Source organism: Melopsittacus undulatus, chromosome 1, assembly GCF_012275295.1.
Source record: "Melopsittacus undulatus isolate bMelUnd1 chromosome 1, bMelUnd1.mat.Z, whole genome shotgun sequence".
Classification (NCBI taxonomy): Eukaryota; Metazoa; Chordata; class Aves; order Psittaciformes; family Psittaculidae; genus Melopsittacus; species Melopsittacus undulatus.
The window spans coordinates 129,471,853-129,499,213 of NC_047527.1; the positions used below are offsets into that span (position 1 = coordinate 129,471,853).

Sequence of the window (27,361 nt, forward strand, 5' to 3'; positions counted from 1 at the left end):
GCATGTGTCCTGTAGGGTTGTGCAGCACAATGGAGGCCCCACCACTGTGCTCTGTGAAGAAGGAAGGAGGGCTTAGTACAAGTTGCAAGCTACTGAAAATGGCAGCAAAACCACTGCTGCTGCAGTTCAACCACAACTTCTGTGTAGTGGGAATGCATGCTCACTGGATCCTCATGAATGGCACACTCCCCGGTCAAAGCTGGAAGAAGGCCCATTTATTGCTGCGTTACCTTCCTTTCATCATTTATCTTAAAGAATATAATCTCTTACCAAAGGGTGGAAAAGTAGAGAGATATGTGGGCCCTGGCTAAAATCAAGCCGCAGTAAGAAGCTCCTTTGTTCTTTCTATACAAGGCTCATTATAATGGTGTGATATGATGGAAAATGAATTTTGCCTCCTTGCTATCTCAGCTGTCTTGGCATTCAGATTACAATTAGGAGAGCAGTTGACCTGCAGGGTGCCTTGAGTAACAAGTGGTACTCTGGGGAGAAATTAATTGTACAGGGTAACTTGAGTATGGTTTTGTGAGAAAGAGACAATATGCGGCAGATGGTGAAAAATACCAGGAAGAGAGACAGCAGAAGTATGTGGGGGGAAAGAGGTCGAAGGACCTGACATCAGTGGAGGTGTCCAGATGAAATCTTTGTAAGGGGAAACACATTTCAAGTCCCCAGTCACTTCTCTGTGTTTAGTTATGAATTTTAGGTATTGAATTTGCTTCTTGAGAAGTATTCACAGATGTGTAATAAGTAAGCAGTGATTTTCAGATACAGTTTGTTTCAGTGAACTGGAACTGGAGGAATTTCACATAGCCCAGGTGTGAGGTGTGCAAAGCCCACTGGGACCACAGACGTCCTTGTGCTTCCCCAGATCTTGGATGAAAGCATAGGCACCTCTTGTTCTCAAATCCATGTCAGATCTCTCAACGAGAAGTGCAGAAAGGCAGGTCTCTGGCACAGGACATGCCATCATAGGTACCTCACCAAATAGAGAAATGTCATTACTGGGGAGAGACATGAAACTCATGCTACCGTCTTTAAGAACAAGTGTGGTTAAGAAAATGTAGCAGGTCATTGCGGTGAGGAGTGAAGGCATCATTCCCAAGGCAGGTCTTGGACATACAGAGAAGGAGAAAGTTGTCAGCTCTAAGATATGTGCAGAATACTGACATTGCTAGAACGTGACCCAGTGGCTGCATTTAGTTGATGTGTCTGATCCATAGTGCTAAAATACATTTCTGAGAAACAAGATTACTCACTAATTACTCACCTTGCTGTTCCCAAAAGCATACTTAATCTCAGTTTCCTTATGTTGTATTTTCTCCCTGAGTTTTTCACAAGAACCTACCTGTCATTATTAGGAATCTTGTTCTAGATGGATCAGGGACAACATCGTATTTCTTAAGCATCAAGCTCAAAACAATAAAATAGTACTATATGGGTTATTTCTCTCACTGTGCAACTTCCCTATATAGCTGGCAACAGTAAATGACCTGTGACAGTCTGTGTGATTCCCTAGCAACATTTTTTGTCATGATCTTTTTGTCCCACCATCTTTCATAAATAGGCCTAGCATTTTTCTGTACTTTTAGAAGTAAGGATTGGGGTGGTTTTGGAATCCTGCGTTGTGTCCTATGCTAAACCTAAGCCTTTTACCTACTAATCTGCAGTCTTCTCTTTTCTGGTATATTTTGCAGGAGCATCCGTCTCTTGGCCAGCTCTCTGAAAAGTTGATTGACAATAATATCAATGTTATTTTTGCAGTTCAAGGAAGCCAGTTCCACTGGTATAAAGTAGGTTAGAAACCTGATTTCTTTTTCTAATTTTACAAGTACAATAATCATGTTAAAAATTAAAACTGTGCATAAACCATTGTATTTTTCTTAGGATCTGTTGCCTCTGTTGCCTGGTACTGTTGCAAGACAGATAGAATCACAAGCAGCAAATCTCAATGATTTGGTGGTAGAAGCTTATCAGGTATGATGAGAATGATAATGTTGTATGCTGTATATGTTCAGGGATTTTTACCTTTCATAGTCTAAAGCTGGAATTTCTAGGATCTTGGCATCTATCTGAAGCCCACAAAGATAAGTTCCCTGCTTTTCTGAATATCCAGGTTGGTGGGTGGCACTGTCCCACTATGGCTGTCAAATTCACAGGCTGTCAGGGTCTCAAAGCTAAGAGCTAACACTTTTTCCTTTCTAAGGGTACTTATAAATAAGCTGTTTGATTTTCTGCATCTGTTGCCGTGTAACTTCAAAAGAAATATCTGATATATTTGAATTTTGTCATTCCTTAATTCGTAGACCAGACACCACTCTCTAGTCACCATATAAATTCAGTGCAAAAAGATAGTGCAGTAGCAAGAGAGTTTTACAGCATAATTCTTAGAACATGGATAACAGGTAGGAATTCATGAGGAGGTAGTTTGAGTTAACAGTGGGTATTGTGGAAAGCACAAAGCAGGGTAATGACTTGGAGGTTTGAAGCATGGCACCGTGGAAGACTTTTGATACTGGTTTGGGAAGGAACAATGGAAATGGCTCTTGCCTGGAGTTCTCAACTGCAAGTAGCAGTATGGGAAAGAGAACACAATAGTATGGGAAGAACATGAAGTCATTTTCCACAGATGATAGACAGGGAATGGCAGCTTGAAACTGGAAATTGGCATCCTAATAGTGAATGAAAGATAGTCTGGTAAGAGTGGGCATAAACAGCTTTGAAAGTGAAGCCAAGTATGAATGCTGTTAAGGTGTGCAAGGTACACAAACATGCGAGTTCTAGCAGTTGAAAAATCAGTTACAAAGCTATATGCAAGATATCAACATATATCACATTATTTTTAATTAGTTGGACATCAGAGGCTGAAATTATCCATTGTACTAGTTAATCATCTAAATCAGACAATTTGCTTTCAGCAAATTGGCTATAATGAAAAACCCAGTCCCATGTTTATTCCTAGTCAATAGAGTGGTTTTGTGCACATTTTTGTCACTGTCATGTTGGCAACATCATGCAGAAGGTAAAGGCATTCAAAAGCAGAGGAGAAAATTGTGGAGTTGTTCTCATTGATACTGTACTTCATCTTATAAAATCAAGAAATGTCATTTTGAATATGGAGGCTTGCAGGAAATTGCTGGCAAAAAAAAATTTGAAGATCAGTCCTTTTAGATGCCACTTTTACACAGTATCCGAGTTTTTAGAGCACAATGAAGGGCAAACATACAAGGAGAGGAAACAAAAATTTACAAAACAAGGACTTAGTTCAGTGGAAGATTCTGTGGGACTTTCCTGCTCCAACCACCCCCAGCTTGCTCTTGCCTTATTTTCATTTTTTAGACATTGTCTTCCTTCCCATCCTAAACTTCATTGGATTTTATACTTCAAGATTTTTATCATAGTTTAGGGGCTTTTAGTATACAAACACACAGTGAACAGGGCTTGAATGTTTTGCTTTCTTGAAAGCAAAAGTACTTAGATAAGAAAATAAATTAAGTGTTGATGTTCAATGACAGTGGACCTCTTGCACTCTTGTTCTGGCCAGGCAAACCTTAGGCTTAGTTGTGGAAAACCCTAGCTGAAAATCCCTGGCTAAAAAGCCAAAGATGAGTCACTAGTTTTCAAAAAGTTGCCAAGATAAACGTGTTCAGATCCATGTAATTAAATTTCCAGTTGCAGCAGTAAAAGTGTCCTGTTAAACTAATTTTTTATACTAATATGCCAGGAATTTTAATAATCTCTTTGTGCAGTTTTCAGCTCATAGATTTGTACAGAGTTTTAATGAATTTTTAAAAGGTCAAGAAGCAATATTCCTTCTTGGAAGAAAGTAGGATTATAGAGCATGCAGTAAATACAAATTGCAAAGTAGCCAGCTTTTTCATTATTTTATATTTCAGAAAGCCCTAATGGGAATCAACCAATTGTTGACATGTATAGATCTACCTGACCCAAATAAATCAGTAAGAATAACCGCAATAAGCCTCTAGATCACCCTAAGGTTTGTTCAGAGAAAATTTTTCAAGACAGATGCAAAATATCAGAAGTTTAGAAAATACCAAGTCAATTAAGAACCTTTTCTGCTGGATAATGATAGTTGTATGTATGTTTACTGTTTTATTTTAAATGTGTGGCTAAAAGGCAGTATAGCCTCTCAGACAATAAACAGGTTTTGTTGCACATGGTTGTTACAATAGATTTTCAAGTTGCAAAAAATACAGTTTCAAAATGATTTTCAAAAAACTGAAAGCATTTTTTATCTGGAAAACATAATCTTCTTCATCAAAATTACCAGCTCACTGGTTCTGTATATTTGGAATGTAATCGGGTCTTTATATGGGAAACAATGCTTTAATTCATTCCTTTATTCACACAGAAAAGCTTTCTTCATTTTTAGTCAGTCATAGTACTTGGTATTAGTCACTGATGCACATTCTATGTTGAGATACAATGCAACTAAAACTTGTTTTCTGGTTACAGAAACTAATCTCTGAAGTGAAAATTCAAGTGGATAACCAGATCCAAGGACTTGATTTTAATATCACTGCAATCTGTCCTGATGGAAGTAAAAAAACTGCCATGGAAGGATGTAAAAATGTGGGATATAATAAAGAAGTATGTCAATAGTTTTTGTTCAAGCAACTGAAATACTTATTTTTCTGTTTGGTTGGGTTTCAGTGGTTTGAAATTTTATGGGGATTTACTTAAACTGAAAATGGATTTATGTGATTAATGATCACAGACTCTCTATTATTCTCTGGTTTTATTTTTCCTGAATCTTACTTCAATTCTCACTAATCTTGTGGAACTAAGGCTCAAAGCTTTTCTTGAAAGCTAACGTCCATTAAAACGCTCCTCTTTTGTCCTCCACGGAGCACAATGGCCATGTTCATTGTGAGGAAATCTGTATGTAAAGACATTGAAAGATAATCACCCGATGGAAAAGAATCACTGGAATTTTTGTTCCTTGGGTCTGTACTAGACGCCACCTTTTCCTCTCCTTGCTTTAGTAGTCTTCATGCACAGTCAGGGTTGTGGATAACTGGTTTATTTTATAAAACAACTTAATAAAATTACTTAACCCCATTTGGATCAGTGCCATCTATTGAATGAAATGGATTGTAAAACTGGAGCATCATGCACCATGAAAATGAGGGGGAAGATGTCAGGCTAATGTAAGAACATGGTTTTCTTCCCAGAACAACTTCTCTGTGCCTTGATATATTTATTTAATTCCTTGGACGAGTAGAGTAATTAATTTTGCTTGCCAGGAAGAGATTTGTGTTTCTGGAGAGTAGGGTCAAGGAGTTCTTTCCTTCACATGTACATACATCTCAGTTGGTGTGGTTTCACTTGTGTCTGTGTGAGTAAAAATAGCAAAATAAATCAGTAGATTAAATGTGTGCATTTTAAATACGTTCATTTAGATTGATTTTATTCTCTTGTGAATTCTGTCTGCATGACTTGCTACTGATCAGCTTCTACAGTTTAAGGGAGATTTGGTGTGTTTTTCTTAAGTCTTCTCCAGTGTTGTTCCTTATGCATGTCGTAAGAAATAAGGCTGGAATTTGTTCTGTTTAATGAAAAAGAAAATATTTATATCTGTTTCTTTTTAACAAAAAGCCAGGCCAGTTGGTTGTAAAAGATTGCATGTGGTCCTAAACCTCAACTGCTGTTGAAAAGGAGCCACCCTCGAGAGATTAATTTATTTTAACCGTAAATCCTCCTTCAGTATTTGTTTACAGGCAAAATGCTTTTTCTTCATTTTCACATTGCTTGCATTGTCTGATCCTTCTTCCTTCCTTTTCTTACCAAAACACAAAGTGTGTTGTATTCTGAAAGAATACTACGGCCTCTTCAGGGTACAAAACTAACTGGCTATTAGCAAGTGTTCATGGTGTTGTAATTAGTCACAATGTGCTTAATCTTTCTGCTGCTGTGTTCAGACCCATCAAATTTCACAACTCATACTCAAGACATGGTTTGCCCTTCCCTCTCATCTGCCTGTCATTCCTCCAATATTGTGTTGTACATGAAGATGACGTTTTCTAGCAGGGTTCTATGTTAAATTAAAAGCACATTCTCTAGCTACAGCCTGTCCTCCTTGCGTGATGCGCACCTGCTGTATGAATTCATTACTGCATAGCCACATTTTGTCCCAAACCCAAAGCCTACACCAAGAATGCAGGCAACTGAGGGGTTGTGTGTGTAGGGCTGCATTTGAGAAACAAGAAGAAAAGCAAAGGGTGAGACAAAGCCCAAGTGCCCCCTCAATACAACATTAAACATAAGCTTCTGCACAGCATTTTTCTCCTGTTGTCCGTGTAGGCAGCCACAGCCCAGCTCACCACAAAGCTGCCATTGTCCCTAAGGCCTCGGGTACTCTCATGTGGGAGCACAGCGGGAGGGGCAAACAGTGATGAGAAATGAATGGCCTTAGTCTTTGTGGGTAGTTTCAACCTTGTATGTAATCTGTTTCTTAGGTTTTCTCTTTTTTTTTACTTGGAAGTCTTTGTTCTTTGCTGGTAAGGAGTAGAGGTATTTGCTCCTCTTGCGTCTCCTTTCTCACTTTTTCCTCTTGGTTACATTTTCTCTGTGAAAAGGTGAGGATGAATTGTTTTACATCAGCAGGCTAAATAGTCTTAGTGAGAATAACCTGTCATAAGCCCAGAAAAAAAACAATTTTGAAATACAAGATTGCTACCCAGTCAGAACCATCAAAGAGTTTTGGTAGTGAGGCAAACTCTGTGGCAGTCATCTACTCACCAAAATTATTCAGGGTCCTGGAAAGCCAGAGGCTGCTGCTGCAGTGGGTACTACCAGGGTGAGGACCTGGAGCATGGTTGTGATGGCCATGACACAGCCACAGTGTCATGGTCACATGAACACAGCCACATGGCCAGAACGCTGGGTCCACTCTGAAGCAGCACTTGGTCTGCCCAGGACCACAAGAGCAGTAAGACTCTTTTGCATGATCCCCATTGCAGAAATTGGGAAAAATAAGCTGCTGCTAAGGTGTGAACCATTTCTGGATTTTAATTGGAGTAGATAGGGCTGTAAAAAAAACATGGTTTCTATTTTCATAGACTATTTCTGAAGCAACATTCATTATAGATCCTTTTTATAAAGAGTATCTGTTTCTGTTTGTGTATTATCTTGCTCAATCCAGTCCCAATTCTCATCTGAGTATTTCTAAAATATAGCAGAACATACACATTAAATAATAACAGGAGGATGATGATGGTAATTCTATTGCTATTTAACATGTATTAAACTTGTCTTTTGCAGCTGTTATTTCTTAACATGAAAAGTAGACTGCTCTCAGTCTTACATTATTAGGATTTTAACTGTATTTGTGATGCCTATCATTACTAGAGTATCATATTTGACAAATTGTCACTGTATTTTGTCATTATCGGCTACTGCACATTTGTATATAGTGTCAGATTCTGCTTTATTTATGTGTCAAAAATTTCATGCAATTTATAGGAAATAATAATAGTGTAAAATCTGTCTTTGTTTTTTCTTAGGTACTTTTCAATGTATCAGTTACAATGAAAGGATGTGATACAACTGGAGGAAGACAATATGCAATACTTAAACCTATTGGTTTCAATGAAACCGCCATTGTTAATGTGCTGAAAAGCTGTGCCTGTAAGTATGGAGACAGTGCAAGGCACAAAAGAGTATGGACTGATGAAACTTCTTCTGAGGGCAAACAGTCCCCTTGCAGTGACAGTAACTGTAGCTTTAACAGAGATACACTTCCCTCTGAGACTTGCAGACAACACCAGGACCAGCCCATCTGCAGTGGTCAAGGAAATTGCATAGATGGAAAATGTTTCTGCTACAAAAACAAGCTAGGCAAAGTGTTTGGCAAGTACTGTGAAATGGATGACTTTTCCTGCCCATATCACCGGGGAAACTTATGTTCTGGTAAGATGCAGAGTTTATGCCTGTATTTTCTTTTATTTTGGTTTTATATTCTTTTCTGAAGTTTATATATATGCTGCAGCTGAAAACAATCATGTAATGCTGTCAGGTACTAGAACTCTGTGTGCAGGATTAGCGTATGAAATGTCCTGAACAGCCTGGTAGGAATTCTGGAATCCTGGGCTTTCTTTGCCACAGAATTATGCACTGTCTTCTAAACTTCAACCCTGCTTTTTTGGGGATTTATTGAGTTATTTTTAAGTTTAGCTGTTTTAAGATTTAAATCTCATACTTGCTCAGAAATAATGATACTGATATCTTAGATAAAATGGTAACATTATTCCAGAATGTAAGTTGATATATTTCAGCCTGGTGGGAATAGAGATGCTAAGAGATTAGGAAGGAATAGTAACTTCCGGATGAGAATCTGATTTTCTTACACCCTAAATCAGACTTGTGGAAGATACAGAGACACTTGATTCAAATAACTGATAAGTATGGTAACTGTTCAGAAAAGGAGAGCATAAGTGAAACGTAAACAGGGAGAGTCGTTAGAAATTCATATTCGTTTTGTGGCCTGCTTTATGCTTTTTAAAGAAAACATGCAAATGAAAATTGGGTATAAATAAAATACAAAATATGTACTTCAAAGTTAGTGTTTGAAAGGAAATATGTGATTGAATCAGTATCATTAATATATCACTACTGGATTTTTTTTTCCCCTCAGAAGTAATTAAACATTTTGAAATATGTACTGCTGTTCTGCATTCTTTTGTTTCACTGTATATTAACCAGTGATGAATCAAAGGACCAATTTTTTCATCCACAGTTTGATAAATTGAAATTAATACTGTGGACTTCAGTAAAGTTACTTTGGTTTTGCTCTGCTTGTGATTGTGAACTTTACGTAATATGAAGAGAAATAGTGCTACCTTAAATACTTAATTGCAACAAAAGTATTACATTTCATAGAATCATCATAGAATCATAGGTTAGGATTGGAAAGGACCTCAAGGTCATCTAGTTCCACCCCCCCTGCCATGGGCAGGGACACCTCACACTAAACCATATCACCCAAGGCTTCATCCAACCTGGCCTTGAACACTGCAGGTATGGAGCATTCACTACCTCCCTGGGCAACCCATCCAAGTGCATCACCACCCTAACAGTAAAGAATTTCTTCCTTAGATCCAATCTAAACTTCCCCTGTTTAAGTTTTATCCCATTACCCTTTGTACTATCACTATAGTCCCTAATGAAGAGTCCCTCCCCAGCATCCCTATAGGCCCCCTTCAGATACTGGAAGGCTGCTATGAGGTCTCCACGCAGCCTTCTCTTCTCCAGGCTGAACAGCCCCAACTTTCTCAGCCTGTCTTTATATGGGAGGTGCTCCAGTCCCCTGATCATCCTCGTGGACCTCCTCTGGACTTGTTGTATCAGTACCATGTCCTTTTTATGTTGAGGACACCAGAACTGCACACAATACTCCAAGTGAGGTCTCACGAGAGCAGAGTAGAGGGGCAGGATCACCTCCTTTGACCTGCTGGTCACGCTCCTTTTGATGCATCCCAGAATACGGTTGGCTTTCTGGGCTGTGAGTGCACACTGCCGGCTCATGTTCATTTTCTCATTGACTAACACCCCCAAGTCCTTCTCTGCAGGACTACCATGAATTTCCTTCTTTGCCCGAACTGTAGCTGTGCCTGGGATTGCTCTGCCCCAGGTGTAGGACCTTGCACTTGGCATGGTTAAACTTCATGAGGTTGGCATCAGCCCACCTCACAAGTGTGTCATGGTCCCTATGAATGGCATTCCTTCCCTCTAGTGTATCAACAGAACCACACAGCTTGGTGTCATCGGCAAACTTGCTGAGGGCACACTCAATTCCATTGTCCATGTCAGCGACAAAGATGTTAAACAAGATGGGTCCCAACACCGATCCCTGAGGGACACCACTTGTTACTGGTCTCCAGCTGGACATTGAACCGTTGCCCACAACTCTTTGAGTGCGAACATCCAGCCAGTTCTTTATCCACCAAGTGATCCACCTATCAAATTGATGACACTCCAATTTAGAGACAAGGTTGTCATGTGGGACAGTGTCGAACGCTTTGCACAAGTCCAGGTAGATGATGTCAACTTCTCCACCCCTGTCCATCACTTTTGTAGCCCCGTCATAGAAGGCCACCAAATTGGTCAGGCAGGATTTTCCCCTAGCAAAGCCATGCTGGCTGTCACCAAGCACATTTCTCTTTTTCATGTTCCCTAGCATGCCTTCCAAGAGAAACTGCTCCCAGATTTTGCCAGGCACAGAGGTGAGACTGACTGGTCTGTAATTCCCCGGGTCATCCATTTTCCCCTTCTTGAAAATGGGGGTTATATTTCCCTTTTTCCAGTCATCAGGAACTTCACCTGTGTGCCATGATTTTTCAAATATGATGGCCAGTGGCTTTGCAACTTCATTCACCAGCTCCTTCAGGACCCGCGGATGGATTTCATCAGGTCCCATGGACTTGTGTACATTCAGGTTCTTAAGATGGTCTCGAACCAGATCCTCTCCTACAGTGGGCCCAAGGCCTAGTTTTTCACAGTCCCTGCATCCGCCTTCCAAGACTTGGGTGCTGCGGTCAGAGCCTTTGCCAGTGAAGACCGTGGCAAAGAAGTCATTCAGAACCTCAGCCTTCTCCAAATCCTGTGTAGCCAGTTCTCCCCAAAGCTTCCGGAGGGGGCCTACATTTTCCTTAGTCTGTTTTTTAGCCACTACATACCTATAAAATCCCTTCCTATTATCTTTAACATCCTTTGCCAAGTTTAGCTCCTATTGTGCCTTAGCTTTCCTAACTTGGTCCCTAACTACCCGGACAACATCCCTGTATTCATCCCAGGGCACCTGTCCTTGCTTCCACCTTTTATAAGCCTCTTTTTTTCCTTCTAATTTTTCTCAGCAGCTCCTTATCCATCCAAGGGGGTCTCCTGGCCCTCCTGCTGCACTTCCTTCTAGTCGGGATGCAACACTCCTGAGCTTGTAACAGGTGATCCTTGAATATCATCCAACAGTCTTGGGCCCCCTTGCCCTCTAGGGCTATATCCCATGGAACCTTGCTAAGCAGGTTCCTGAAGAGTCCAAAGTCTGCTCTCTTGAAGTCCAGGGCAGTGAGCTTACTGCACGCTCTTCTCACTGTCCTGAGGACCTGAAATTCGACCATCTCATGATCACTGCATCCAAGACTTCCTTGGAGAGTCACATTTCCAACGAGCCCTTCCCTGTTGGTGAGCACAAGGTCAAGCATGGCACCTCTCCTTGTTGGCTCCTGTATTGCTTGCAGAAGGAAGTTGTCTTCCACACAATCGAGGAACCTCCTGGATTGCTTGTGCCGGGCTGTACCATCGCCCCAACAGATGTCAGGGTGGTTGAAGTCCCCCATAAGAACAAGGGCCTGTGAGCGTGAGGCTTTTCCTATTTGTCTGTAGAGTTCTTCATCCACAGGTTCCTCTTGGTCAGGCGGTCTGTAACATATCCCCACAGTAATGTCTCCCGTCACTGTTTTCCCCTTAACCCTGACCCACAGACTTTCTGTTAACTGCTCACCTGTCCCCAGACAGAGTTCCATACTCTCCAGCCTATCCCTAACATAGAGGGCAGCTACCCCTCCCCTCCTACCGGGCCTGTCTTTTCTAAAAAGGCTGTAACCTTCCATTTCAACACTCCAGTCACAGGAGCCATCCTACCATGTTTCTGTGATGCCTTCTATTATATCATAGCCCCATAGAAGTGCCCACATCTCTAATTCCTCTTTTTTGTTCCCCCTGCTACGGGCATTTTTATAGAGGCGTCTGAGCCGAGCTCCAAATGAAGCCGGCCCAGTGGCTGGGGTGGCTACAACATTACTAAATTGCTCAGAGTATTTATTATAGGTGCTGGCAACTGACTGGGTGTGTTGGGATGGAATGATGCTCCCCTCCCCCAGCACAACTAGTTTAAAGCATCCTTGACAAGTCTGGCAAGCCTCCCAGCAAAGCCACTCTTCCCTTTCTTTATCAGAGCAGTTCCACCAGCCCCCAGTAGGTCTGGCCTACAAATGTGGGCCCCATGTTCAAGACACCCCAACCCTTGACTATGACACCACCCTTTTAACCATTTATTAACCTGTCCAATCCTCCTTGCCTTTGGAAGGTCCTCCCCTGACCTGGAGAATTGTCAAAAAGACTATCTGAGCTCCAGAACCCCTGACCACCTCTCCCAGGGCTCTGTAGTCCTTCTTTATACTCCTCAGGCTACTACTATCTATATACCTAGCACCAACATGTGTCACTAGAAGCAGATAATAGTTCATGGGACTTACTAGAGCAGGCAGCCTCTCCGCAACATCCCTGATCTGTGCCCCATGTAGGCAACACACCTCCCTTGCGACCGGGTCAGGCCAACAGATGAGCGCTTCTGTCCCTTTCAAGGCAGAGTCCCCTACTACTACAACCTGTTGCTTTTTCCTGGCGGCACCAGTAGAGATCTTCTGTGCCAGTGCACTAGCCGGCTGTTCCTGGTGCAAGTGCATTTCCTCATCAGCCCCTTGCAGTACAGCAAAGCAGTTCTGGGTGGGGACAGCAGATTTAGGAGGAAGCCCCTTGCTTTTTATTGCTCTCTTCCTTCTTTAGCTGTTTTGTTGTTTTTTTTTTTGTTACTAATTCCCAGCTTCCCGGGTTAAGAGCCTCCTTCTTTCCTCCATGAGTTAGAGGGGAATCTTGAGGCCCCTGCACTGTTTGGTCCTGGAGCAAGCAGTCCTGCTTCCTCTCAGCTTCCCTGACATCTTGCAGCTTACTGACAGCATGCCGTAGCTCAGCCACCTGCTGGAGGAGGACCTCCAGCAGGGAGCAGCGAGCACAGCCCTGCCCATTCTGCACCTTTCCCTCTTTTCACTCTTCTTCCCAACCCACTTTGCAAATTTGCTATCTTAGTCATAAGCAAACCTTCTGAATTTACAAGTTCCTAAAGCCTGAAATACAGGGCCCTTTTTGGCAGAGGAGCCAGGGAGATCTTTGTATAAGGGTTGTTGGAGACTGTCACCTGTATGGAGTTCTGCTATAGGCTACCACAAGGGGAATCTGTTGCCCAGAGTCATGGCTGGGTAGCATGCCTCTTTGTGGGATGTTTTCCAGTGCAAAACCTTGCTCTGATATGTGCCGGGATACATTTCCTCTCTCTATTTTGCCCAGCCCAGGCAAAAAATGGGGCAGCCTGTACCTTGGCCTGACTCCAGGCCAGATCCTATCTGTTAGGTGGCACTGTCTCCCTACAGCTGCACTGTGGATCCCTGGAGCACAAGGGCCATCACAGTCTGTGTGAAACTGAAGTACTGCTGAGGTGTGGTTAAAGAGACCTCATGAGATTTCCTAGGCCTGCCAATGCTTTATGTGATCACTGTTTCTGTATTTCCTAAGGGTGCTCTCACATGCTGTAAAAATGTGGCTAAACATTATCAGCAGGTTACTTATGCACCTGCCTAAATGTGCCAAAACGTGGAAAAAGTGGATTTTACACTAAAGTTCACACTGTTTTGCCTGCAAAATTGTAAAGGCCACCAGAGATTCTTACAGCTTTTGAGTCTTTGATGTTGTCTATTTTAAGTTCTTATTAAATAATCTACAGTTCATAAGCACAGCATATCTACCTGTCCAGCTCAGTCATCTGTCATTTAGAAAGGCAGGAGCCAGTGCTGTCATATATGCTTCTGAAAAGGAAAAAAAAAACCAACCTGGCAGATTCGCATGAACTTGATACTCCTTCCTCTACTGAATCTCTGTTTATTTGATTTGAATGGTTTCTTGCCTAAGAGAAGTTTGTTTAGTTTGGCTGAAGACCATTTTCCTGATCATTATGTAATTTTTAATCCCCAATGCTTTGATTCAAGGAAACAGGGAAAGATTTTAGTAAGAGGTTTTAACAAGACATCAAGGTAGAAGCTTTTGCTCAACTTAACAACAAACAGCAACCATAAATATGTATCATGCTGGTAGTTTCAGTCAAATCATTAACTTAAAAATTTATTAGCAAGCCAAGGTCTAAATTAGCTCTGTTTAACATAAAGCACCAACAACACAAATGTATGCATATAAAAATTGACTTCCTGTGTTTTCATGAAAGCTAATGACTCAGGACTATGCTGTTGTAGGTAATGGTGAATGTGAAGCTGGTAAATGCAAATGCTTCACTGGCTGGGAAGGTGACCGTTGCCAGTGCTCATTACAATCAGGAAAGTACTGCCTGAATTCAAATGGCCAGATTTGCAGTGGAAGAGGAAAATGTGTATGTGGAAAGTGTGAGTGCACAGATCCAAGAAGCTTTGGCCGTTTGTGTGAATATTGCCCTACTTGTAACAAAGCCTGTGAAGAAAACTGGTAAGCTTCTTGTGCTAGACTTGACTTTTTAACTCTGAAGTGTTGAAACTAGAATTATTTCTGCTTGGCTAGATTTGTGCTACCTGTCTTAGATATTTAGCTTAGGAAATGGAAATAATTTATGCTTGTGACTTTATGTAACTGAGGGGTTCACACTGGCAATTAAGAGAACTGCATGTCTGTATCTGTGTTCACCTGTCTGTGTCCTATTTTCAGCTTTCTGAAGTCAAAGGAAGTGTGTCCTATGAGTATTGTTATTTCATACTTTTATTAAATGATTGTTCTTCATATGAAATCTTCTGGGCAGGAAATGAAGCCTGTGAACCTGGAGTTTTAAAATGGACAGTAGAAAGTCACCAAGTGCCGTAATTCTCCAAATTTGTTTTTTGCACATTCCTTGTGCTTCTCAGGTGAAAGAAGGAGGTGTGAGTGTTGAACAGGAGCAGAGCTGGTCTTACACAAAGATCAACATTCTCTGCTACTCGGTTTTAGTCTTTGTGGTGCTAGTTTTAAAATACGTCATTTTTTTCTTACCCTTGTAAAAAAAAGGGACAGTGTGAAGGTTGAAATGAGCAGTCCAAGGAGAAGAGAGGCTAAACCAAGCCCTCAGTGGCTTTAAGCCAGCACCACTGAATGGTGGGCCATGTCTGAAAAGGTGACTGCTAAGACTTCACTGTATAAAATGTGCTTAGTCAGATGTGTTTAGTGTGCCTTTAATAAATTCAGAACATGTCATAGTCAGGGCTTTTGCAGGATAACTGGTGGTGTCCATCTTCAGCAAGACTATACAGTGAAGATGGTAGTTAAGACTGACAGTGCTGGCTCGCACTATGCTGCTGACCCCTTGAACTGCCCAGCAGTGGGAGCTTAGATGGCTTTGTCTTAACATAGCATCCAGAAAAAAACTAACAAAGCTGTGTTTCCTATACCTATGTCTATCTTTCAGTTCCAGCATGCATCTCAATGATATTTCCCCTGGAAAACTCACATCTCAAAATGCAGAGCAGAGGCCAGATGAAGGTGGCTCGAAGCATGTTTTACTTTACAACTTCTGACTAGTTCATTCAGAGAAACATCACAGGGATAAAATGCTGAGAGAGGCATCACATTTCAGAAAGAAATAAATAAATGTTGCAATGGTTTTAATAACAGCTCAAAAGCATTATGTACAAGCATACCATCTCTGTAAGGGGAGTGCAGAGAAAGACATAGGTTTTTAATTACAACTTTATTTTACAGGAATTGTGTTCAGTGCCATCATTTTAACAATGCATCCCAAGCAAAACTTGACCAGTGCACAACCTCATGCTCTTACCTGCTGCATTATATTGACCAAACTTCAGGTATGTAACGTTTTCCAGGTAACTTTAATTACATGATAATCTGTTGTGATTAGTAATAGAATTTACCACTGTTATAGTGTTTTTCAAAAATGTGTCGTAGTATCACAATAACAAAAGAAGAAAACAGGAAAAGAGAAAAATTACTCATAGCTTTAGGGAAAGTAGAAGATAAATAATAACAGGAAATGTGATTGGCAAGCATTGCTAAATCAGATTTCCCAGCTCCTTGAGGAGTCACATCCATTAATAATGAATCCTGCTTGAGCAATGCTTAAAGAAATATTTATAAAAATGTGCTATGGTATATATATTTATTGCTTTAGATATGCTTACATTATTTGACATCACCAGAAATGAGGAAAAATGAAGTAGAATGCTTACCTCATGTTCAGTAATGTTTAAATATTCCTTTCAAGTATAAAATACTTTATAGTTATGAGGTCTGTGGAAGAATACGTTTTCTTTCGTAAAATCTCTTAGAGCTTAATCAGTACATGCTGTGACAATAATGCAGGTAAATGGTTACCTTTTGTGACTTCACATAGTTGTACCTCTTTTTCTCTTTCGAGGAAATTAACTGTGAATACTTTTCTCATAACTTTAGAATTAATTAATAAGTTTACTGTGTGAAAGAGGTCTACCAGTGAGGAGAGCGCTGGACAAGGATTCAGTAAACCATATTTTCAGTCATATTTCACCAATGATCTACACTCTGATCTTGTGAAGGTTAAACTGGCTTGGCCCTGTATGTCTCTCACGCTTCATTCTCTGCTTCAGCTGTAAACTCAGTGATTTACAAAGAATTTATGGTGGTCAACACAATGAAGCCTGAGTCTCAGTTTCGTAGATTAAAGGAATAATAGTTCCACCTTTTTTCTACAGCAGATCTTAATCAGAATTCTCTTTTTTGATATGCCCACTTTAAAAGCTTGTATATGGCAACTTTTCGCCTTCACTTCTCTTAAGTTATTTTCCCTTAACTTCTATCAAGATAGTGTTACATTTATGTGACATTACTAGGCAGTGGTTGATATACCTGTTATTTGAGGAATGTGCCTATTCCACACATTAGACTTTACACTTGTGTTTTCCTTTCATTGCAGAATGTTTCCCTGGACGAAGCTACTTTAGAGTCTTTTCCATAATCTTTATAGTTACCTTTCTGATTGGGTTGCTTGTTGTCCTTATCATCAGGCAAATAATTCTGCAGGGGAGTAGCAATAAAATTAAATCTTCAGCTGATTACAGAATATCTGCAACAAAGAAGGTAATTTATTTTAATACTCAGTAATCTTTTTCTTGCATATACAAATTAGCTAATCATTGACAAAAACTGTATCTTCTCCTTCAAGGATAAGATGTTTTTGCCTACTGTTTGTACAAGAACAGTAACATACAGACGTGACAAACCAGAGGAAATAAATATCAACATCAGCAAGTTACGATTAAATGAAACTTTCAAGTGTGAATTCTGAAGAGAGTGTGTTTTCTGCAAATGTCTGTTTCCATCACACTCAACTTTTTAAAGTTATCTTCTGTACTCCGTCGGAGTTGTGACTGTTGCCATATGGTTTTGTGTCCTGCGATGCTGAATACTGTAACAAAGTCACATGTAAGCATATTCACATAATGTGATTATGTTTGAAACTATAGCTGCTGTATTTTTTTAATGGTTTATTTTTTTGGGGGAAAGAGAAATGTGCGTTACTACTGTTCAGGAACTTTAGTTTGATGTAGCACTTTAGCATATTCTAATTTATTTAGTTTTGGCCTAGAATGTAGATATGAACAGGTCTGACAAATCACTGATCTCATTCTACATGTACCTAGTACTGTTGTGCTCTGTGGGAATGGACAAAAGCTGTGACTGAAATATTAACATTGCTGTATAGTATAACAATAGATGAAATTATTCAAATGCTCTTAAGTAGAGTAAATGGTACTTTTATAGTTCTCTCAGTTGACAAATTCCACTGATTTGTCTGCTTTAGCCTCTTACCTTTTCCTCGTTACTTAAAAATAATTGGATTGAATGAGTTACTGGTGTGGGTATACAGTTGTGTGTATACACACATACACACACACAGAGGTAAATTATATATAAAGGTTTTTATATGTATGATGTCACTTAAGCATAATTTATATCTGGTAAAGAGTAATTTTTAGCTTTTTTATTTGTTTCAACATAAACCCTTTTATACAAATTTTAAGGTATTTGGAAACTGAGTGGCTACAGAAAGCAAGAGCTCTTCTGTCCAACAACATAGTGTACATGATGATCACTGCCAGCTGACTTCAGCTCTGGAGTCAGCAGCATTTCCATTGCAAATAGATAAATTATACCAGAGCTGTGCTTGTTTGCTAGCTACATGTCAGTGTTTTGCTAAATGAAGGCTTTGTTCTTTTTTGTATGATGTCAGACATAAGTCTGATTTTACACACGTGCTATTCTTTCTATGTAAATTACTGGACAGAATTAGGTTTTGTGAATTCTGATGTAACCACTTCCATTTTTATGACTATTCATTTGTGACATAAGAAATGTGCACAGTGTGATGTGGAAAAAACCTGCAATTTGGAAGGAGGTGGAGAAAACAGGAGTTTTTTTTTTCTCAGGAGAGCGCATTAAATGACTTCATAAATGTGGGATCAGATTCTGCCTTCAGAAATGGGCAAATCTCTTCTAAACACAGTGGGACCAATATAAGCTTATCTGAGAGCAGAATTTGATCTACACAGTCCAGCAGAAGCGTTTTCTTACCCCTGAAACTGGCTACAGTGGTAGAAGACGAGTTACTGTTATAAGCTAGTTGGAAGAGTCAGCCTGATTTACTAACTTTATGCTGCCAAACCCTATGAAAATATTCAAGTTCTAATGCACTAAAATCTTGCTGGCAAAAAGGAAAATCATCTCAGAAGACAGTATGCAGTGTATCATTTCAGCAACATTAATTACTGTTACTGAATATTGGTCTGCACTTGTCATAGATAAGAATTACAGAAACAAAGCAGGACCACTTTATATGCAGTTTGTAGAGATTAGTATATATTCCTATTTCTTGTTCTGTATTTCTTATGTAAATTCACACTGAAATATGAGGAGTATACATGTGAAAGGAAGGCAGGACGCAGAACAAATGATAAGTGCTGTGTGAGTGTTCATGGTTTCTTGGGTCATGCATGAAGTGGAATTGAGAAAAATAATATAGAGACAATGGGCCTGACATTAAATTGACATAAAATCTTAGATCTTAGGGGTTGTTTTCTTTTTAAATGTAAACTGGACGATTCAATGTACTAAAGCAGTCTTCATAGTAGTCCCTGAGCTTTCTACCAAACAGGTGAAAGTGTCTCTTATAAAGAAAAGGGTTTTTCTTACACTGACCCCAATTTTAGTGACAGTTTAATTGTAATATATTTATTATAGATTAATCCTGTAATCTATCATGTATACCTTAAACTTTCATTTTCTTTTAAAACCTGTAGAACCATTTTCCTCCTCTGTAAATTAACAGATTCCAAACCATTGGTTTCAGTGGGATAAAGAGAGAAGATTGATAAAGGTTTATCTGCTATTGCCCATATCACAATTCATTAGTATTTTTGAGTAGGAAACACAGTTTCACTTAATAAAACAAGCAAAAATAAACTGAAAGCTTAGTGGAGAATATCTGAGTATATAATGAAAATTGTGATTGTGTTCTTTAAACAGTGTGGTAGTTTTCTTTGTAACAAAAACAATTCTTCAGAATGTATTTCCCATAATGGCCTTTAAAGCATTTACTGAAGTGACAGCTAATGTTTTTTCTTTAGACATTTTTTTTTTTGCTGTTAGAAGGTGTCAAGTTATAAGGGTAGGGGACAGTGAATGTTCTTTGTGGAGGAAGACTTAAGTTGTAACACCCATCTTCCAGATAACATCAAATGGATACTACTTTTCTTGTGTAGCACTTAGTTGGCATTGCAGTGCTGCCTGTGAAAGGGCACGGACAGTATTTACTTATCAGACACCTGCCTGAATATTTAAAATGCTCTGGTCAAACAGAGCAGGCTTACAGGATGAATTGCACTGTAAACTGCTTGCTGTCCTGAGATTAAAAAGAAAGTATAGTAACAAAAAAAAAAAGCTTTTTTTTTGCATCTCCCTCATGGTTTTGCTGTATTGTGGAGGAGGTCAGGGAAAACGAATAAGCTGTTGCTAATGTGACAGGTCAAGGCTTTTAGAAGGCCCATGAGGAGCTTATACAGGGCAGGATCCTTTGGAGGAGGCTTTGTTTCTAGGGATGGAATCTATCCATGAGAAACTCTGGCTTTGCTTGGTACTTGTTTCCCTCTGCCTTTGACCATGTTTTTCAGAAGAGCTGCTGCAGGAGATGAATAGCCCAACAAAAGCCTCACTATTTAGGGAGCTGTGTTCCCTCAGCACATGACCTTAAATGAGAAAGCAGCCTGTAATTCACAAGGAATTTCCTCAGCTATTGCAGAAGGACTCTGCTTCCTATAGTGCTTAATATGGGAGATATTAAAGACTAATTAGTTCATATTCGTTTTCAATGTATTGTGCGTCAAAGATGCTTATAAACCTGGCGGGGGGGGAAGGGGGGGAGAATATCTAGCCTGAGAATAGAATGTTCCAAACTTCTTAAATAAAACTTCTTATACTGGGCTTCTTAAAAAAAAACAAAAAACAACCAAAAAAAACCAACAAAAAAAAACCTCAAATAATTCAACTGCATGCCTATTCCCAAAAATACACCAGCAGATGCTCTTGCATCTTATAATTGTTGTTTGTAATGGGAGTTGTTTTTAGGTTTGCTTCCACAAACAGAGCATGTGTATGATTCTTCAACAGCAGATTTGTTAATGCCAAGATCCATATGTATACTTTCCAAATTCTAATACAATTTTTTTTACCTTTAAATGGTTATTTTTCTAACATTTCAGAATGACATGTTTATACAATTAAGAAGTATACATTTTACTTCTGATTTTTTTAAAGACTTCACAATGAAGAAATACCATGAACTGATTATTTCTAAGCATAAGTACATTAATAACATTGCTACAGAATTGTGTGGGAAAAGGAGCTGTTTCATCCAGAAAACGTGCACATGGTATGCAAGGAATTTTCATTGTGCCCAGCTGAAATTCCCTTACATTCACAAGGAATGTTGAAAGAGAACCTTAAAAAGGAAGGACATTTGTATAAGCATAGTTTACATTTTATCCATTATTTTCATCTGGATTTACTTTTTCCTCTCTGTAGTGTCATGAAAACCTGCTATGTAAGGTATTATTCAGACAACAGTGGAAAAAATTATTTTCCCAGTCTGACCATATATAATACTTGTTTCCTGCTTAGTGTGCTTACCTAAATGTACATCTGTTGAAAACCGTGGGAGGGAATGTGTGAAGCAGCTTCCAACAGCCCTTAGTCCTAAAGTGGCCATAAAGCTTAGTGATGCCCAGGGCGGAGAGATACAAGAGCACTGCTGCCTGCACAAGGCCTTGAAGAAGGACAGCATCCTCAGCAGGCGCTATGTGTCATGCAGTTCCCACAGCATCCCTACAGAGGTGGTGCTCCAAGAGCAGTTCTCCATTTTCCAGGGCAGGAAGCCTCTTCAAAAGTAGGTTGGCTCAGCAGAGGTGGTGCAGTTTGTGTCCAAGGTGCTTGGCCATACTTTGAAACTGCATTTCGTGCAGCCTGCAACCCTCAGCACTGCAGGCTTTAGCATCTTTACTCATCAAAAAATGCTTATATTCAACCTAGCAAGGGACTGCCTGTGCCAGTACGTACTGTAAACCTGGATGCTGATGATTGACGTTAAAGCTTCTGGGAAGTCTTTGGGCATCTGCCCACTGATTTCTCACCAGATCCAGGATCTCCACCAGCCAACCTTAAGGAATGTAAGCTGTAACTGGAAAAAGGCACTTCACATAGAGGCATTTGTGCTGAGTCAGTGCTGAGTGACACTTCCTCTGCTCTGACTGCGAGTGACGTGTACTGACAGTGCTCAGGCTGTTTGTAAGAGAGGGGAAAGATTTATTTGCTAAGCAGATTAGAGGAGTAGTTGAGAAGAACACCACCTTTTAATGATACTGCTCCAATGTACAGACATCTCACGGATCTTGCAGAGAATTGAAATTCATGGAGGGGGAAAAAAGTTCAAAATTAGCCAGCGTGGATGCATCTCCATAGTGAGCCAAATCAGTGGGTTTCACTGAGTGTAAGCCAGCTCAGAATGGTTGGCCTTTCTGGGGTGGGAGGTGGAGGGGAGAAAAAGAAAAAACCTAAAATTGGTAGATTCTTAGCTTTATAAATGCTGATCTGGATTACATGTTCTCTTTGTTTCCTTTTCTGCACACACTTTAAAAAAAAGGTACCTACTTAATAAAATAAAAATAAATCAGACATTTGTTAAAATAATAGCTTCTACCTGAATCCCAGCATCCTGATACCTGTATTTTGGCTGTTTCAGATTATTTTGAAGGGACATGTTGAAAGAGGAAGGATTCTTTTGGGAAGGCATTAGTGTTCGATGAATTCACTGTGCTAACATCTTCACTTTTACCTACTACTGCTTCAAAAATAAAGTATTTTTTAATGTCTTATTTAGCAATTGTGTGACAGCTATTAATAATACTACAGTTTTTAAATTTCTGTTTAACATATACTACCTTTTGTAAAAGAAGTATATACAGATAATGTTTCTCTAGAGTTTATGCATAGAGAATGTTAGTAAGGGAAGAGGTTTTTAATAAATTTATAACTTCTTACTGGTCATCTTACATTTTAAATGATACTTTTAAATCACTACTTTTGTCAATTGGAAATATACTGAATATTTTATTATTTAAATAGTATAATTTTATAGCTGTTTATTAATTTCAGTTGACTACTAACTTCTATTTTATTATTTATTAATGACTTGACACTGTAGGATATTGAGATGTTTATTTTTCTATCAGAGCTGTAACAACTATGACATTGCATTATTATAATGCAACATTATTGTACTTGCTCTCTAAAAAAATAAAATCAATATTTAATCCATATGGATTTTTCATATTTGTAATGCTTATTATGTCTGTAATAAGGAACAGATGCTGCCCTCCTTTTAAAAATAGAAGGCACCTTCATTGAAGAGCAAATGTCTGCAAAGGGAAGGAAATGATTACAACTGTTTTTGAAGGGAATAATACTGTGTTGGGTGAGATAAAACACAACACCATGTTTATCATATGTAGGCAAACAGATGAATGCATGTTCAGGATGAACTTTGAGAAGGTAAGAAGGGACACAGTAGCCATTAGCAATTTGGAGGTGCAGCTGGTTTGCCTTGCCCAGTACAGTGGAAGCATGAATGCACAAGGAGGTGTTAGTACTTGGTAGAAGACAAGATAATTTTTGTAGAAATATAATCTATAGACTGACAAGTGGTTATGATAGCCTTTCTTCTGCTTTGCTCTGTTGGGTGGTAGAGGAGCTGGTTTTGTACTTTTAACATGCTCCAGTTTTTGCTCTAGGCATGAGAGAGCAAACTAAAGTAACAACTGATATTTGCTCAGTCATCACGTCACTTACTGTACAGGACTTAACTATACAACAGAAACACCTTGGAAGAGCTGTACAGCAAAACCGGAAAAAAAAAAAAGTCAATATCACAAGGACATCCATTCACCTCTGTTGCTTCTTCTGTCAAAGCAAGACACATAATCCCAGTAGATGCCTGATGAGGTTAAGGCTGAGAATTTCCTTTCACAGAGGCAGGAGTCACCAGCCTTCACTGGCACACTGAGCAAGCACATGCAACCAGCCCTTGACATACAGATATACTTTGAAAGTCCTTGACTGAGAAAACATTAATGTTGTCACCAACTCAGAGTAAACATAAACCTTGATCTGAATTTCACACGCACAATTTGAGCTACAGACATAGGGCTTCATTTTGCCATCTGATAGTAATCTCAAAACTAAGGTTACTGTTAACATTTAAGTTTCCTACAGACCAAGTTTCGGGGCACCAAGCTGTGTTCCATACCCTATATGTTGTGGAATGACAGTAAGCAATCTAGATGAAATTCTTTCTTTCTTCCTATGTCTTGAAATCCAGATAATAAATCTTGCCTATATAACTTAAAATGTCCACATAATTATAGAACTAAGTTTTGACATGAGTGGCATTTTATTTCATCAGTTTTTATTTACATCCACAAAGTTGTCGATGAGGGCACAACAATGCCCTAATTTGACTCCAACATAACACAACTGCTATTTTGTTGCAGATACCATTGACAAGAAAAGGCTTGCTGCTCAGTCTCTCCAAAGAGGAAAGATACCTAAGTTACAGTCTTTAAAGCCGGCAGAAGAAAGAGATCCAGGTTTCAGCCACTTTTTTGACATCAGACATGTAGGTGCGCACTATTACAGAATTTCTCTCCCTGCATGATTCCCTTTCTTGTACATGAAGAATTTGATCCAATACACAGAGAAGATGGCATTAGGGGCAGCTGGCTTAAGTGAAGATCTGAATATGCTTGGTGATCACTAAAAGGCAACAAAAATTTTGTTAACTGACTGATTTCAACTAGTAAGGGGTTAATCTGAAAAGTGAGGGCTTTCTTCTGCACTCAGGTCTACAACAAAGAGAAGAACCTTGGAAATGCATTTCTGCTACCCTGGGTTTAAAACTAAATGGCTTAAATCTGTTGTATGAATTAAATAAAAAATACAGTTTTACAGAAAACTACATGGTCTGAAGCTGTATTTAGAGCACAGGTATTCTCAGTGTGGTGTAGCGGCTTCTGGCTGCTCATCTTCTGCTTGGGAGCCTTAGACTGATCCAAGTTGGGTTGGACTGTGCAGCATTCATATTGCCTAGAGGTAGGCTGCCAGTCTGATTTATTAGAACTAAAGAGGCCACAACATTACCATTTCCTGACCCCTTGTCCCAGTAAAACAGTGGTGGGTGGCAGAAAGCAGTGTCTTCCTTTTTCCAAACTCTTCTATCATCTACTCAGCCCAGAGCATAATATGGCCTCTGATTATTTTCTTGGCCTTGAACTGCATGATTCATGAAGGACGGTTACTGTTTAATAAAGATGATGTGTATGCAAACTGATAAAACTAAATGATTAACCACAAAAGTATAATATTGCCAAGTTATGTCACATATGCTTCCTGAAATCAGTGCATGTGATGTATTTCTTTCAGCTTTCCAGCTTGCCAAGTTCCCCTTCTGGGGCCCTAAGCCTGCTGTTTATGCCTCAGCAATCTGGAGAGCTCAGGACCTGTTCCTGTGTGGGGTTCCTCTGCTCTCAGAATTGCTCACAGGAGCAGCCTTTCCCACAAACTCCTTCTGACTCTGGCCTTTGACCGTTTCCTTAACACATCCATTCTGAAAGCATCACCGGGGCTGTAAGATTTGTGGCTGAACTGCTGACAGGACACATGTCAGTGGATGTGTTCTCCACAGAATTTTTAGGCACACTTTCACTTTGCTCTGGACAAAGCAGGAATTTCAAAGATTTGCTACAGCTTAAATATGGTGCTCACTAGATTACCCTTGTCTTCAGAAGTGTTTAAGGTTGGCTTCTGTCCTTGAATCACTCTGCGGCTGCACCCAGGCCTCTGTGAAAAAAAAAAAAAAGCTAAAATAAATACTTCCCATATTTCTCAGTTTCTGGTACATCTCTCTGGATCTAAATTGGGCTATCAAAGAAAATTATCTTCACTGTGCCTTTCCTGAAGATTGCAGGCCAGTTGAATCAGAGAGCTTCATCAGGAAACAGCTCATGAGAAGAGCTTTTTTATTTTGGGGCAGACAATAACAAGTCTGTAGTACAGAGCTAAACAGAGCATCTCTGAGCCTGGTCAGATGCAGTCACACTCCTCTGCTCCTTTCCAAAGTTAAGAAGTCAGGGCTATTTCTTGGTGAACTAGTCAGTCCTCACATACCTAAAGGGATGCTCCTGCTGTAAGCTTTGTATGATACCCTCACAGCTTCTGTAAGCTGTATGCAACATACAAACCCCAGAGACACATTTCCCTGTGGCATTTCACAACACAGACTCAAGTTGATGCAGACACTCAAATCCTCGTTTATTACCACCAAGCCCTTTTTATCCCCTTGTTTGGTACTTTCCCAACCTGCACATACATACAACATTCAATCTCATTGGCCCCTGTAAAACTCTCCAGGTAAATAGTCCAATCACAATGTTGCAGACCCACATTCTCTGGCCTCCAACTGAGATTCCTGCCACAGCTACATCCTGGCCCATCTCCCAGAGGCTTGCTTGCTTACCTTCCCTGTCCTTCAACGTTCCAACTCCTTGCCCCAGAGCTTGTCAAGCACCAAGGCCTCAGAGCTCTTTCCCAAACTCTTTTTCATGCAAATCTTATCACCTTCACTCCCCACATTTCCCATCCAGTACCACCATTCTGGTGGCAGTTTTTATCATTTGTAAATATTTCTTTATGTATACCTTTATGTGTGTGTGTCTGCATGTTCCATCCAAATAAACTTTTCCTAAACATTAAGAAGTCCATCTCTGACTGCTAAATAGCCTGTCAGACCAAATTTTATAAATACATGTACTATATATACAGATACAGTCTTACAAAACTTTTTGTATATATTTAAAATGGGACACCTCACATAATTTCTCATGCATAGCAGGATTTACCTTTAAAAAATCCTACACATATCCTGTTTTCTGTTAATGGCTATGCTGCAACCACAAACTGAAGAGTTCCCCAATAGAAGACAGACACATCAACTTACACGAGGATTCCTTTTTCACAAATAGGTTCTAATCAAGAAAAGGAGCGTGACCACCCACAAGGACCCCGACACACTTGTGAGGTGGGCTGATGCCAGCCTTATGAAGTTTAACCATGTCAAGTGCAAGGTCCTACACCTGGGTCGGAGCAATCCCAGGCACAGCTACAGGTTGGGCAAAGAAGTGATTCAGAGCAGCCCTGCGGAGAAGGACTTGGGGGTGTTAGTCAATGAGAAAATGAACATGAGCCAGCAGTGTGCGCTCACAGCCCAGAAAGCCAACCGTATCCTGGGCTGCATCAAAAGAAGTGTGACCAGCAGGTCGAAGGAGGTGATCCTGCCCTTCTACTCTGCTCTCGTGAGACCTCACTTGGAGTACTGTGTGCAGTTCTGGTGTCCTCAACATAAAAAGGACATGGTACTGTTAGAACAAGTCCAGAGCAGGGCCACGAGGATGATCAGGGGACTGGAGCACCTCCTGTGTGAAGACAGGCTGAGAAAGTTGGGGCTGTTCAGCCTGGAGAAGAGAAGGCTGTGTGGGGACCTCAGAGCAGCCTTGCAGTATCTGAAGGGGACCTACAGGGATGCTGGTAACAGACTGTTCATTAGGGACTGTAGTGATAGGACAAGGGGTAACGGGTTAAAACTGAAACAGGAGAAGTTTAGATTGGATATAGGGGAGAATACTTCTTTACTGTTAGGGTGGTGAGGTACTGGAATGGGTTGCCCAGGGAGGTTGTGAATGCTCCATCCCTGGCAGTGTTCAAGGCCAGGTTGGACAGAGCCTTGGGTGACATGGGTGAGGCATCCTTGTCCATGGCAGGGGGGTTGGAACTTAATGATCTTAAGGTCCTTTCCAACCCAAATTACTCCATGATTCTGTGTCAAAAAGTAGTAAATAATTTGTTAGCC

At 40.1% G+C, this 27,361-nt stretch overlaps 1 protein-coding gene across 4 annotated transcripts in view; it reads left to right on the forward strand.

Moving 5' to 3' along the window:
- The window catches only part of ITGB8 (integrin subunit beta 8), a 55,004-nt gene extending 30,616 nt beyond the window's left edge, over positions 1 to 24,388 (forward strand). For 2 of the 4 annotated variants that reach the window (XM_031052368.2, XM_031052369.2), the window contains exons 7-14: positions 1,698 to 1,793; positions 1,888 to 1,977; positions 4,477 to 4,611; positions 7,527 to 7,932; positions 14,097 to 14,322; positions 15,562 to 15,665; positions 16,769 to 16,932; positions 17,018 to 23,320. In XM_031052368.2, coding sequence (XP_030908228.2) covers positions 1,698 to 1,793; positions 1,888 to 1,977; positions 4,477 to 4,611; positions 7,527 to 7,932; positions 14,097 to 14,322; positions 15,562 to 15,665; positions 16,769 to 16,932; positions 17,018 to 17,140 — 1,344 coding nt within the window. In that variant the 3' untranslated portion in view covers positions 17,141 to 23,320. Of the gene's footprint in view, positions 1 to 1,697; positions 1,794 to 1,887; positions 1,978 to 4,476; positions 4,612 to 7,526; positions 7,933 to 14,096; positions 14,323 to 15,561; positions 15,666 to 16,768; positions 16,933 to 17,017; positions 23,321 to 23,951 lie in introns of those variants that run through there. The other 2 variants (XR_004081079.2, XM_031052370.2) reach the window with 2 other exon arrangements.
- The last annotated feature ends 2,973 nt before the right edge of the window (positions 24,389 to 27,361 follow it).